Consider the following 15,136-nt stretch of genomic DNA (forward strand, 5'->3'; position numbering starts at 1 on the left):
TGTAGCATCCAACACCTCTAGCCAGAACAATAGGGATGTGTGTGTTGCACCCCAACAGGATTTCCAATCCTATTTCTAAACTTTTGTTGCAAACACTAAGAAGGCCTCAGAAACTGATAGGACTTGACAGAAGTATCCAGTGAATAATTAGCCAATGAAGATGGTTTAAGAGAAGAGTTAGAGGCCCAGGTATAATAATCTAATAATCTGAACCATCTGAAGTTTCCATGCATGCTTCAAAGGTGGCTCTATACAGTGGGGTGCTGCACAAAACTGAATTTGTTTTAATTGGGATATAGGTTACCATGGCCCAGTAATCCATAACTTTCACCTCTAGGAATGGGCATAGTTGGCACACCAACTTTCACTGTCCCAAAGTACTCCTGATCCCGACTGAGACCTGGATTCCAACCAATAGGGATTGAGCCAGAAAAATATCCAGATTCATTCCCAGTATGATTCATGAGACTATGATTATGTCTTCAAGGGTAGCATAATGCTCCAAGGAAAATTGGCATGAATCAAAGTACAGGGGTTCAACTTTCCTTGGAGGGTTGATCTGAAAACAATATACAGAACAGTTAGATAAATCTGGATTACAGTTTTGTTGTTGTTTTTAAAAAGAGACAAAACATTTACTACACTACAGCCCTATCTTTGCTCTCTATTCCATATCTCACTTCTTTGAGGTTACAGATATGAAAAACATATTGGAAGCTGAGAAATACCAGTAAGCTAAAAGGTTCTTGGAACGGCTAGAATGGTACCCAGACATTCTTGCTCTTACTCCTAAGAAAAATAATATAGAAATGTTCTCAGGTAGTGTGCTGCCCTATCTTTCTAACAAGCATTTTGAGTAACTTTTTAAAGTCAGCAAGCACGTATTGGAGATTTTATATATTTTGCCATGTTAAATTGGCTCAGAGTATGGGGTTCCTGTCAGAGAGTTCCAGATTTAAATCCTCACTCAGTGTAGAGCACACTAGCTGATCTTGGACCAGTCAGCCTCCTTCTTACCATTCTTTTTTGTAAAGGAATAACCCTTGCCATGCTGTCCTGAGATTCTGGGCCAAAAATAAATAAATAAATAAATAAATAAATAAATAAATAAGCAAGCAAGCAAGCAAGCAAGCAAGCAAGCAAACAATTAAATAAATAGCAACTTTCCATTAACAGTTCCAGTAAATGTAGGTGGGTTTTTTAAACAAAACAAAAAACAGTTGCACAAGATCAGTGCCATTAAATGCTTCAAATATTTAAAGGATTTTCCCAAGGGGACTTCTTCAGGTTGCTGTAAAGTCATCACTCATAAATGGAGCAGCAGATGAGTATCTACACCACTGTTTCTTGACTCACTTCAAAGAGGTTCTATTAAGAGACAAAAAATTATGAATAAAAACAAGGTTTGAGAATTAATGGGATGCCACACAAACAGTAGTCTCTAAAGACATTCTATTTGAGGTGTGTATCACTTGTGATTCTCAGTGCATTAGGTAAGAGCTTCCACTTCGTTTTCATTCTGTGTAAGTGTATCCGATAGAGAAAAGGAGTACAAATTGACATTTAAGATGGGGAATCTCGGGGGGGGGGGGGTGTATCCACATTGCAGAAATAATCCAGTTTGGCACCACTTTAACTACCATGTCTCGGTGGTATGGAATCCTGGGATTTGTGACACCAGAGCTGTTTGGCAAAGAAGGCTAAATGTCTCACAAAACTAAAAATCCCAGGATTTTATAGCATTATGCCATGGCAGTTAAAATGGTGTCAAGTTGAAGCATTTCTGCAGTGCAGAAGCAACTGAAGTGGACAAAGAGGCAAAAATTAATGGCTATGGTGGAAAATGTTGTACACAACTTGTTCAAGCAAACATGTGGAGCCTCGCCATACTCTTTGTGAACAAGATGTGTGGAATAGGATATTTAAACTAGGAAGCTGAAAGAAAAGCTTAAGAGAGAAGCTAAGCTGAGGAGAACAGGTTGGAATCCCATTAGTGCATTACACAAATAGTGGCATATTTTCTCAGGGTTGTTCAATGGTGTCAAGACAAAGCAAGCCAAACATGTTTCCTTTGAGCTCATTTCTCTCACAGTAGAAGTGTCTATTGCCTTTTGCCTCTTTCTTCCATGACCTTCCATTATGACAGCACAATGGCCAGATTATTTCTCTACCACCCACCTCACCCTTGGGAGACCATAGAGAGGCTATTGTCATCCTTCAATGTGTTTAGATTTGGAGAATGGTGACACGTGAGCTTGATTCCCTTGGAGACCTCTCTTGACTTAGGGGGTGACAGAGGAAGCCATATTCATTCCCACCTCCAGGATCCAGATATTCTGGCCTACATGATGAGTCTCCCCTGCAAGGGGACAGGGCAAGTTCAGTCATCTGCCCAGCATCGGTTACAAGAACCAAGGATCTTTTCACTGTTTGGGCCACTCTTCTTCAGCTGGCTGCATATTATTTATTTCTTATTAGTTTCTATTTGTGTCCTTCTGGTAAAGATGGAAAGAATATTTGGATATTTTTGAAAAAAAAGTTGAAAAATGTTTTTCAAATGTTGAGAAATACTGACAAGGAGAATACATATCCCACTTGTATTCTTTGATACAAGAAGACTTATTCTGATAAAAATTTGCTTGAGATTAAATATTACCTTTATTGCAGAAAATGCTGTTTTCTTTGTTGAAAAATATTTTTTCTGTTCCAAAAAACCGAATGTGAATTTTACATAGAGTAAAACTGAGGCTGCCGTACTTTGGCCACATAGTGAGAAGACATTAGTCACTGGAAGGCAATAGTGCTACGCATGGTGGAGGGAGTAGAAATCAAGGAAGACTGCATGCTAGATGAATTGATTCAGTCAAAGAGACCATGGCCCTGAGCCTACAGGATTTGAGCAGAGCAGTTCAGGACAGAGACCTGGAGGTTTCTCTCTCATAGGGTCGCCATGGGTTGAGATTGACTCAAAGGAAGTTAACTATAGAACACAAGTTACCAACTATAGAATTTGCTGTTTCCAGTGCCAAAAAAGTTTTGCACACAGTGAGTCCCATTGTCTGTTATTTTATTGTTCTGGCAACAATAACAAAAAGACTTTGAAGAGCAAAACCACTGCATTTTACAGCTTTCTCACTACATAGGGAAACAGGATAAAAAATATTTTAATCTAGCTTCTAGGAGAGCCAGCTTGTTGTAGTAGTATGAGTTTTGGGATCAATTTCCCATCCAACCATGGAAACCCGCTAGGTGACCTTCGGTGACTGTCATCCCCCCCCCAAAAAAAACCCTCACTGTAGTGTTGCCATAAGTTGGAAAAGACCTGAAGACACATAACTACGATTTGCTTCTAGCCAGAAGTTGGATTTAGAGCAGAACTGCTCTTGAAACCACAATCACTGGGGAGGGGGGAATGAGGAAGCTAATGAAGTAAGTGCATAAACCTCTTGGAAAGTCTTCGCGACTTGCAGCAAGAAATTAAATAAGCCTTGCAATTTGTAACAAGTTGTTGCTCTACCAGCTGAGCTGAAGATTTGCACACAGTGCTTTCCTCTTGCCTGGAGATGAGCCCCCAAAACTAAAATATTTGCACCCTCATTTCCCACCAGGGAAACTTGCCAGGGTCTGTGATCTGGCAACTTTATATGCATTACAACACAGATTCGTCTTTCATCAAAATATGCTTGGTTGATTAACACATTGTTGTTGTTTTTAATTTTAGAATTTTAAGCAAGCTGAGCCAGGAAATAAATCGACATGAAGAGAGAAAGGGTTTCTTTCAAAAACGGTAGGAAAGGATTTATTATTAAGCTATTGTACCGACAGTAAGCAACTTCTTCTCAGAACTGTTGGACAATAAGGAATTGTGTACATTCAAACATAAATAAGGTTGTAATTGCAGGGGAGGAGGGAGCTGAAGTAGTTATATTACATAATTTGTGTATATTGCAACCATTACTCAGTGAAGGAACAACAAAAACAAAAACTAGTCCAGTATAAAAACTAACATTAATCCAGACATTCATCTAAAAATCCAGACAAGCGGATTAGAATACTTCAGTGCAGCACTTCATAATAATAATAATAATAATAATAATAATAGCTCAAGTAAGTAAGATTTTCAGGTATGAGGGGGTGCCAAAAAGTTCTTGGCCTCACCAAGAAGGAAATGACAAAGAGCCATGAAACTTACATGCTATTCCATATATTCACTGTGGTGTTTGATGCACTTGGCACATCATTTCTCAAATTTCTTTAATCCTTCCAAAGAAACTTCTGGTCTCTGGGCATTGAAATACTGCTCAGTTGCTGCTATCACCACCGAATCATTCAAATATTTACTTTTTTCAAAATTTCCTTCCTTTCAAACTGTGATATGATATATCTGCCTACAAATATCACAAATTGTTAAGTATTTGCTTACAGGAAATAGTCAGATGAAGCAAGATCTTGTGAACAGGGTGGATGTACTATGCACTCAAACCACAAATTCTTTAAAACCTCCTTCGTCTTTCCAGCTTAGTGAGCAAATGCATTTCCCTGCAAAAAGAGAACACCATTCTCTTGCCATTTTTCCTTCACTCCCTCCTTTAATCAGCATAGCAAGTTAGAGTAATATTCTACATTAACTGTTTGGCTCTTTTGTGGGTGGTAATAAAAAAACCCTTCCTTATCGCAAAAACTGTGGCTATGACCTTTCCTGCTAACCTTTGAGTCTTGAATATCTTTGGCCATGGAGAATCTGAATGCCACTACTGCAAGGACTGTTGTCTGGTCTCCAGATCACAGGAGCAAAGCAAACCAGTGGCTTGGAGTGGCCTCTGGCTGCCCACAATCAACCCCCAGTCAGGTGGGGACCGCTGCGAACAGATGGCCTGGTCTGAAAGTGAGCAGCCACCACTGTATCAAATGAGCTGTCAGCAGGAACAGTTTTTAACCACTCCTTTTGCCCATGGCTTTGGGCCACCTTAGGCAGCCTCAAAACAGCTTCCATCTGATCCAGAGGTATCTGTCATCTACACACTATGGCCCTGAAGCCGCACCTTTTGGCATGTGTCTTTCAGGCCACAATGATGTAATCATCTTGCATTAACAGTGATGGGTTGTTCCAATAAATTATCGCTAGGTCATTCAAAATACTACAAAATCAACTTGGAGATATACACTCATTTTTCCCCCCGGTCAGCATTCAGACATTTTGGCACCTGCTTGGCTGACACCTTTTGCATAGCCAACTGCTCATGAATTATAAACCCAGTGTGCTCCTGGGATATCTCTAGTGTCTCAGCAATTGTTTTAGCTGAGATTTGCCAATCTGTCAAAATCAGGTCATGGATATGCTCAACAATTTCAGGAGCTGACACAGTCAAAGGCCTCTCAGACCTTGCTGCATCTTTAGTCTCAAAATCTCCACGTGGAAAGTTGGCATACCACTTCTTCACATTAGAGTTTGATATGATGGGCACTTGTCACTCAATGTTTGCGTCAGACGGTCATAGGTCTCCTTTAGAGTTTTCTTCCATAAGAACAGGAACCTGATGATGGCCTAGAGTTCAGCACTAGAAAATTCCATACTTTTTGTTGATATGGTTTATCATAAATTTTTCTACTTGCAGAGAACAAAAAAGACTTGGAACAATTACTAAAGAAAGTAATTATTAAATTACTTCCAGGACAGTACAGACCAGGGGGCTTATCACACATCTAAATAAATCACCTTACAACTGCTGAATTCAATTCAAATTTAGGATACATACGGATTTTATCGCATGCGTTTTTGCCGCCAACGCCTCCAGGCACATGCATCCTGGGTAACATCTGGCTAGAATCCAAGTTCAGCCAGCCAATTTTCAAAGCCTGGAAGCTCCTAGTTTTAAAAATCGGCCTGCTGAACTCGGATTCTAGCCAGATGTTACCTGGAATGCATGCACACAGTGGTGTCGGCAAAAACATGTGCAATAAAAGGTTGATGTATCCCAAATTCAAAAATGTAATCTACGCCATCATCAATTTTGAGGGGGGTTTGGGACTTTTTAAAATTACTTATGTTGGAATCTATCTTGTGAGGGAGTCATGAAAGAAGGTGAGATATAATACCAGCAAATAAATAAATACAGTAGAGTCTCGTTAATACGACCTTCGTTGATCCGACGTTCTGGTTTATCTGACGTCGGACTGGTCAGGAGGCATGGCTTTGAGCCCTGCCCCAGCACCAGGCCCCAAGTGAGGCGGCAGGTGCGGAGCACCAGGCTGCAGGCTCGGAGAAACAGGCGGCAGCATTCCTGAACCCCACCGCCAACCAGTCTGCAGACGCGGAGGTGGCAGTGGCCCCGAGGGCCACCCTCACCAGGCCACAGGCACAGAGGCGACTGCGGCCCCAAGCACCACCCCCACCAGGCCGCAGATGTGCAGGCGGCAGCGGCCCCGAGCGCCACCCCAACCAGGCTGCAGACGTGGAGGTGGCAGCGGCCCCAAGGGCCACCCCCACCAGGCCACAGATGCAGAGGCGGCAGCGGCCCCGAGCGCCACGCCAACCAGGCTGCAGATGCGGAGGCAGCAGCGGCCCCGAGCGCCACCCCAACCAGGCTGCAGATGCGGAGGCAGCAGCGGCCCCGAGCGCCACCCCAACCAGGCCGCAGGCGCGGAGGCGGCTGCAGCCCCAAGCACCACCCCCACCAGACCGCAGGCCCCGACTGCCCCGAGCGCCACCACCACCACCAGGCTGCAAGCAGTAAGCAGCCCCACCGCCACTAGGCCCAGAGCAACACTAGGCCCAGAGCAACACTAGGCCATGATCCTATGACCCTCCGGATTATCTTACTTTTTTGACTATCCGACCTATGGGACCGCCAGTTTACATCGGATAATCGAGACCCTACTGTACATAGAAGGGATTTTGCATTCATATTGTACCTTTGCAGAAGCTGTTACTTTGATACATTCTGCCAGTATGAGTTCATTTAAAATAAAATGTTTATTGTACGTGTGATAAATAGTGCTGTGCTCATCTTAGTTATATTAAATTAATAACTAAGGGATGAAGCAGTAATTTATGTATTTCTTCCTCCTTCTTCCCAATTACTACAGGACACAAACACAGAAGATTCCTGAAAATACAGGTAAAAATAGTTGTTACTGATGAGTATATTTCTGTCTCGTATACAGATATTCAGAAGCTGTCTTGTCCATATTCAGTTATGTTTTAAACATGTTTCAGTCTGAAGTCGAAGGCTTTCATGGCCTGCATCCATAGTTTTTTGTGAGTTTTTCGGGCTATGTGGCCATGTTCTATAAGAGTTCATTCCTGATGTTTTGCCAGCATCTGTGGCGGGCATCTTCAGAGAATGCTCATGTGGAAGAGAGTGGGTATATATATACTGTGTGATCCTAGGTAAGGAGGAGCGATTACCATGTTAATCTGTGTATTGTTCTGTTGATGGCCAGGCAGTTTACATTATGGATGTATTATGCAGTCACTTATCGCTTCTTGTTGTTGTTGTTGTTTACTGCAACCCTTATTTTTTCAACATGCTTTTATGAGATTAGATGTTACTGTTAAGTTTTCAGCTTAATTTATATGACAACTCAAGCTTTGTCCTGGGGCTGCAGCAATCAATGCAATCTTAAATTCTCTCATTTGGTGGACTTAACATTCCTTCTTGACATGTTGGATATCATTGTATCTACACCAGGATTGTCTGTTATGCAAAACTGAGTCCCATGTCCTTATTTTATTATTCAAATAAACCTTGCTGATTTGAATACTTTCTATTTTAGGGATAGCTACTCTATGTGCTGTAAGGAACAAAAAGTGGACCTGCCTATTGCTATTCAATTTAACCAGAATTGTGATAACGTGTTATTGCAAACAGACCCTGTGCTCTTGCTTCAAAGAGTATATGTGTGCATTTTCATCACTTGATGTCTGCAGTGCAGGTTTCTGTAAAACACAGAGCTTCCGGATCACTTGAGGCACACTTTATTTTATACCCCACTCTTTAGCCAGAAAGGCACTCAGAGTGGTTTACAGTTAGTTAATTGGACATTTTCCTGCCTTCAGGCATGCAATCCCCAAAGGCATGACACCTAGGGAGAAGGGAATGGCAGTGGGAAGAGGAATATGTCCAGTGGTTATTCTCTCCCTGCGAGGCCTGGACCATGGCAGATAGAGGGAGGGCTCATCTTCTTACTTAGGCCAGGCCTGATGAAGCTGGCAGGCCTTTCCCTCCCTCCGAGGCTGGATGACATCAGATGGCAAAGAGGGAGGGCTTTGTGCCACAATAGAGACCATTGAACTATTCAGCTCAGATCTCATAAATAATCCCTAACATCAGAAAGTTCTTGTGATAATTTCATCAGGCAATATGCATGTTTGAATCAGTCTTGGCTGTCCTTATGAGTAGTCTTCTTGCAGTGCATTAACTGGTTGTTGTGGAACCATGTTGGACATAAAAATTTATCACTTCTGTGTGCCAAGGTTTACTTTGATTGTTGTTGTTGCTCTTCCACAGAATATAGACAAGAGGAGGGTGATGGCTGGTCTTCTTTTGTAAGTATGCTTATATACTGCTTATGTAGGTGGTTGAAAGAAATTAAATGGCTGCAAATATCACAACAGTCGGCCCTTGCCTTACATGGGGGATCCATTCTGGACCCCCCATGTAAAGTGAATTCTGCCTATGCTCAAGCCCCATTAGAAACAATGGGGCTCGTGCGCGGCGGTGCAGCGGTGCACAGGGTACCACGGGTTTGCGTAGCCATTCATTTGAATGGGACGCACCGCCCCATGCACCCCGCCGCTCCCCATGGCTTAAGCGCATACACTCAAGACCGCATAAAGCGCACCCGCGTGTAATGCGGGCACGCTGTATATGATATTAAGAGGCAGTGTCATCACTTGGATTGGTGGCACTCAGTGCGGTAGCTCATGATGTCACTCCCCATTGATTTATGGTGCCACCCTCCCATTTCACATCATACAGAATCCTTAGTAATGCTTCTTTGCACTAATGTTCCTCGTATATCATAATGCCCATATACTACTGAATGTAATGCTAATACTTGTGACATAAGCACCTAGCAAAATTAAAATTATACCTACAAATTACAATATCATATGCACAACCTATGTATTTACATATACATAGTAAAGATTTGATTAAAATGTGATGTTTTTAATGAAAATTTTAAAAGAATAAAAAGTATACTTTATTTTTAGAAAAATAAAATTTTGAAATTTGAAATTTTAATTTTAAAAAATTCTTGGGCCTCTGCTTTCTCCTCTCACTGAGCTTCACCCAAATCCCACCATCTCTTAAAGCATTTAAATAGAATGCCACAGCCCTATTCTGCCATAAGGTAAGTGTTTGAGGAGATGTGGTGTCAACCCTCGTAGGGTGTCACCTGGTGCCATCCACACACCCTGCACCCCCCTAATGACACCACTGTTGAAATGAATTAAATGATTACAAATACTGTATTACCACACACGTACTTTTCAAACAGGAACCATTTACAGGATTTGATATTGAAAATATGATGATCCCCTCAGTTTCTTTGGGGTGGAAGCAAGTTTCAAGTGCTTGGTTTATAATAAAAATTGGCAAACATCCTGGATTATCCCAGTTCCTAAGACTGCTCAGGAAAACCAACCAGTAAACTATTTTGGAGTTTTAAAGAGGTAGAGGGGAAGTGTGAAGATTGGTTGGATTTACCACATTTTCAGCAGACCTCACCCCAAGGTCAAAATTCAGGTTCTAGGAAGCTGACCATCTAAATAGTCCAAAAGTAGACCATAGTTGTCACAGACTGAATGGCAGGTGCATGGTTAAAAACATGAATATCTCACTAGCAGAGCACACAAGGCTAGGTGGAGCTGGATATATATTGACAAGCTGGAGCACATTCAGAGGAGGGCAGCCAAAATGTTGAAGGGTCTGGAAACCATGCCTTATGAGGAGAGACTTAGGTTTGTTTACCCTGGAGAAGAGATGGTTAAGAAGTGATATGATAGCCCTGTTTAAGTATTTGAAGGAGTGTCATACTGAGGATGGAGCAAGCTTGTTTTCTGCTGCTGCAGAGAATAGGACACAGAGCAATGGATTCAAATTAGAGGAAAAGAGATTCCAGCTCAACATTGGGGAAAATGTCCTGGCAGTAAGAGATATTTGACAGTGGAACATATTACCTTGAAGTATGGTGAAGGCTCCTTCTTTGGAGGTTTTTAAACACAGGCTGGATGGCCATTTGTCAGGGCTGCTTTGATTGTGAGTTCCTGCATGGCAGAATGGGATTGGACTGGATGGCCCTTGTGGTCTCTTCCAACTCTATGATTCTATATGACAGAGGTCAGGATCTAAAGAAGCAGCATATGCATAATTAAAAGCACTTTCTCTTTAAAAGTTTCACTTTCTCTTAGAAAGTTTTTAAAAAGGGAGTTTGTGGACTGTTAAACCAAAAGAAAATAAAACACGGGACTAATATATGCGGAGGGTAGCACTTTATTCACCCCTGCTATCCACAGTAAAAACTGCATTATTTAAGCAGACTCTCAGAATTAAGGGCATAAATCTTCTTTGCTTTAGGACCCTATCATTGCAATCAAGTTAGGCCTCATCTAGAGTACTGTGTTGTGTTCTGGGCACCTCATTTTAGGGAGGATACAGACAGGTTAGAATGGGTTCAGAGAAAAGCAACAAGGATGATCAGAGTTTTGGAGAGCAAAACATAAGAGAAAAGGTAGAGGGAGTTGGACATGTTCAGCCTGGTGAAGAGAAGACTGAAAGGTGGCATGGTTGCATTCTTTAAATATCTAAAGGGCTGTCATAGAGAGGAGGGGGCAGATGTGTTCTCTGCTGGCCCAGAGGGTAGGGCCACATTTAATGGTTTTAAGTTACAGATGGGTAGATTTTGATTAAATATCTTGACAGTAAAAGCTGTTTGACAATGGAAGCAAAGTGCATAGAGAAGTGAGGTTAGGCTGGATGATCTAGCTGGATTTCCTGTACTGAACAGAATTTGGACTCGATGGTCTGTGTGACTCCTTCCAGCTCTATGACTCTATGATCCTAATCTCCTGGGTCAGAGAACCAGCTCAGTGCAGTGGTTTGACTGTTGAACTAGGACACTGGAAAGTTAGGGTTTGAATTCCATGCTTGGCCATGGAAATCCACAGGGTCACCTTAGGTTAAGTCACGCTCTCTCAGCTACAATGGAAGGCAAGAGCAAACTCCCTCTGAACAAATTCTGTCAAGAAAATCCTGTGATATGTTCACCTCAGGATCACCATAAGTCAGAAATGACTCAAAAGCACACAACAGCAACAACAAAAATCTCCTGGTAGATAGAGTTCCTATCTCTGAAACTTTCTTATGTAGCCTGCTTCTCTGTTTCACAAAGTCACACTTCATTACAACAATAGACAACTGTGCAGTGTGAAGCTATTTTGTCAGAATGGAATTTCTGTTTGGACAGGATGAAAGTGATGATTATGTAAGTCCAGATGAAGATGACCCTGAAGGAGGTGTAGACTATGAAACACCCAATGATCAAGATGGCGTTGATGATGGAAATGATGCAGATTATGAACCTCCTCCATCCAATAACGATGATACACTTCGTAATGTTATATTTCCTTCAAAACCAATACCAGCCACCTCAGAATACATAGGTAAACAACTGGTTCTAAGCATCTTATTTGATCAAAGTATTGTATTACTATCTATTGTTTTATATTTTGTAGAATGTACGCCATTGGCAGGTTTCATTTTTATCGATTTTATTGTCTGTATGTACAGCACTGTGTAAATCTACAGAGCTGTATAAATAAAGTATGATAATAATAATAATAATAATAATAATAATAATAATAATAAATTAGAGGGAAATATGTGGCTTTGGATAAGAGCTGTAGATTTTTTCAAAACAAACAAATAAAACAAACCCAGCTATAGTTACTGGCTTTTTTAAAAATTTAGATCTCCATTTTAAATAAATTTTGAAACATGTGGTATGCAATCCATTTCTAGAATATCTGCTTTGCATTTAAAAGATCCCAAGTTCATTCACCAGTGTGTCTATACAGAATTTGGAAAAATCTTTATGAGACTCTGGACAGACTTGCCAATCAGTTGCAGTACTGGGTTAGAAGGACTAATGGGCTGACTCAGGAGATGACACCTTTCTTTGCTCTTAAGGTCTTCTCGACTTCATATACTGTATTTTCTGGCATATAAGACTACTTTTTAACCCAGGAAAATCTTCTCAAAAGTCGGGTGTTGTCTTATATGCCGGGTGTCATCTTATAGGGCAGGTGCTGAAACTTCTGAGCTGGACTGAAGAATCTGCGGTCGCTGCATATGGTGGGGGGAGCTCAAAAACGGCTGCGGCCACATCCCCACCGTATTTGGCGACTGTATGAAAGCAGCAAGGTCGGCGCTGTACAAGTACGGTAGAAGAAAATCCACTCATCAGGATTCATGGAAAGAAGTGACTTAACGCAGTCCCGATGACGACATGAGGGGGTGCCTCACTGGGAAGGTATAAGTGAAGGCAGAGCAAACTCGCCCGGGGTATGGAAAAAAGAGCCATGTTTGTGCTACCGCTCTGATAGTCTTGGAGACAAGAAGGACAGGGCATGCAGGCAGAGGTGACCAATCCAAGCAGGCTTTGTATATAACAAGTTTTCCTGCTAAGTACCTGCATGTCATAAGCATTTGAATTATATTGAAATCAAATCTGATTTTTTAAAAAAAATTTATTTGGTGTGCGTTGGAAGAGGGCAAGTATATCCCAAACTCTATATTTTAACTGGAAAAGTTGGGGGTCGCCTTATATGCCCAGTCATCTTATACACTGGAAAATACGTAAGTTCTCTGACTTTAAATATATAGTGTTGGCAGTTCTTGATGAGAAAAAGCAAATACAGTAAAATTGTTTTTCTTATGTGCTTTGTTAATGTTCTTATTGATGTATTTTTTTAGACAGACCTACAACAGATAGATCCAAAACATCTCTCCAACCTCCTCTTCCACCACAGAGACCTGTATCTTCCCCTGTCCCAGCAATGTGCAGAGGCAGAGGCACTGTGGTATGTTTCTTTGGTTTCCAGCTAGTTCCTTTTAGCATCTTCTTCTTCAGAGGAATAATGATATAGGCCACTTTTGATTCACAAGCCACTGTTCATCATTGCATCATTTTCTCTACAGGTTTCCTATTCCTTTCTAGTCAACAATTCTTTAGTCTTGCTTTTGAAACTGTCTCCAAATGTGTACATTATTCTGTTGTATCTCCAACATATTTCTAGGTCACAAGGTATATGCCAGTTACAGCTGGATGGTAAAATGAAATGAAAATAATATTCAACATGAAGAGTCTAAGTGCTTGTGTACACATAGAGTAAAATTGGTTCTCCCATAAAGAGGTTGTGTTGATGTAAAATAATAAGCTTCCCTGATTTTTTTTTCAGCCCCACAGCAGTGGGTGCTCTGCATTATTATTATTATTTACCTGTTAGTCCAGGATGTGCACATATGTATTTCCACTTTTGGTTTGGGACAGGCAGAGACCTTTCCAACCTAGATATGGCAATATTGGTTATCACATGCCCATTGGTTAGTATAAGCAGGAACCAGGTGATAAATCATCCCACACATGTATGTAATCTACCATTGCCCTGCCTAGTCACTATCACGTTCAATCACTGACTAGCAGACTACTGAGGATAGAGATTGTTTTGGAGTGCTGTATGGCAGTGTCAGCCTTGCTGCAAGCCACTATAGAGGCTTGTGATATGCTGCATGTTATTTGGCAAGGATGACAGGCACAACTTTGAGCTCCAGCATGAGAGAGGGAGCAAGATTGGGAGTTCCTTTGATTCCATGCGTATGTTTTGATGGGGATGTATATACTCTTTATGGCTGATCACAGCCTGCAGCTATGGGCACAAATGCAGCAGCCTTTTTAGGGTTTTCTTTCTTTTTTTAAAAATGTGACCACAGTGCTCAAACCTTTTGGATGTTTCTTGGGGACTCGTCACCTCCTGGTGTCTTGCCCACAGAGCCTAGGTTCCTCTGTGGCTGCCAAGGCAAATCCACTGACCACATTTAGTGCACATCTAGATTTTTCAGGAAAATGGGAAAACTGATTCTTTCCCCTCTTGTCTTATTTTGCACTTAGGAAGCAAACCAGACTCCCAGCAGGAAGGTACAGAGCTCCCAGGGATTTTAAGGAGAGAGGGTGTGTCTAAGCTCACTAAAATGTCAGCTCAGAAACAGAGGTAGTCCAGTATGTTGCAAGTTGTTCATGGTTCAGTAATCAGTCCAGGCAGTCCAAAGGATAGTCCAGAAAAGTAGTAAAAAATCCAGAGTTCAAGGCAAACAGGTAAATAGACATGGAACACAGCACTAGCATAGCTTTCTCCCTAATTCCAGTGTGCTTCCTATATAAACACTGCACCATTGGCATCTTTCTCTGTCATGATGTGTCTCCGTGGGGGTAGATATAGGTGAATCTGGCTCTTCTGTAGAGTGATGGTTCCTGGAACCCCTGCTCCTGTAGCTGCTGGGAACTCTCCTCCTGTAGTTGCTGGAGATTCTGTTCCTGCCACTGCAGACCTAGCATGTTCTCTGGGCTCACAGGCTCTCTATCAGAGCCTTCATTCTCAGAGTCCTTCCCTTGGGTCCTGGAGACAGGACATGACGTCCCTGAACTATCTGCGAAATAACTTTCAGGTACCTAAAAACCCTGCATGTGTACATAATACTCAGAACATAGCGTATCAGGATCACCACCAATTCAAGTATACACAAGCCCTGGGTTGATCATACATTGTACATACTTATTTCCCTGTTTTACAAATCTTTTCTGTGGTTGGATCTATTTCCAGAATCACTGGAGAAATATATATACAATCTATGTACAGTTAGACTTTTAATACTAGGTCTCTAATATTTGGTCATACTGGTCTGAGGTTAGCAGCTATGAAATGCCCTTAGGTACTCTCAACAAATCAAAGTCTGTAACTATAGTACTATTGACCACAATATTTATGAATTTATTGTTTCAGCAGCCACCTTTCCTTTCTCCTTTGAACAATAATGAAAGCAATAGAGAAAAAAGCATTCGGTCCTTTAAACGT

General features: G+C 41.5%; 1 protein-coding gene across 1 annotated transcript in view; it reads left to right on the top strand.

The window, feature by feature from the left end:
- Window positions 1-15,136, top strand: part of LCP2 (lymphocyte cytosolic protein 2) — a 58,222-nt gene that overhangs the window by 18,241 nt on the left and 24,845 nt on the right. Inside the window, exons 4-9 of the mRNA XM_089531808.1 lie at window positions 3,722-3,777; window positions 7,071-7,118; window positions 8,511-8,548; window positions 11,473-11,668; window positions 12,981-13,087; window positions 15,065-15,134. Coding sequence (XP_089387934.1) covers window positions 3,722-3,777; window positions 7,071-7,118; window positions 8,511-8,548; window positions 11,473-11,668; window positions 12,981-13,087; window positions 15,065-15,134 — 515 coding nt within the window. The remainder of the gene's footprint in view (window positions 1-3,721; window positions 3,778-7,070; window positions 7,119-8,510; window positions 8,549-11,472; window positions 11,669-12,980; window positions 13,088-15,064; window positions 15,135-15,136) is intronic.

This window comes from Sceloporus occidentalis, unplaced genomic scaffold, assembly GCF_023333645.1.
Source record: "Sceloporus occidentalis isolate IW3139 unplaced genomic scaffold, rSceOcc1.0.p SCAF_1, whole genome shotgun sequence".
NCBI classification, from domain to species: Eukaryota; Metazoa; Chordata; class Lepidosauria; order Squamata; family Phrynosomatidae; genus Sceloporus; species Sceloporus occidentalis.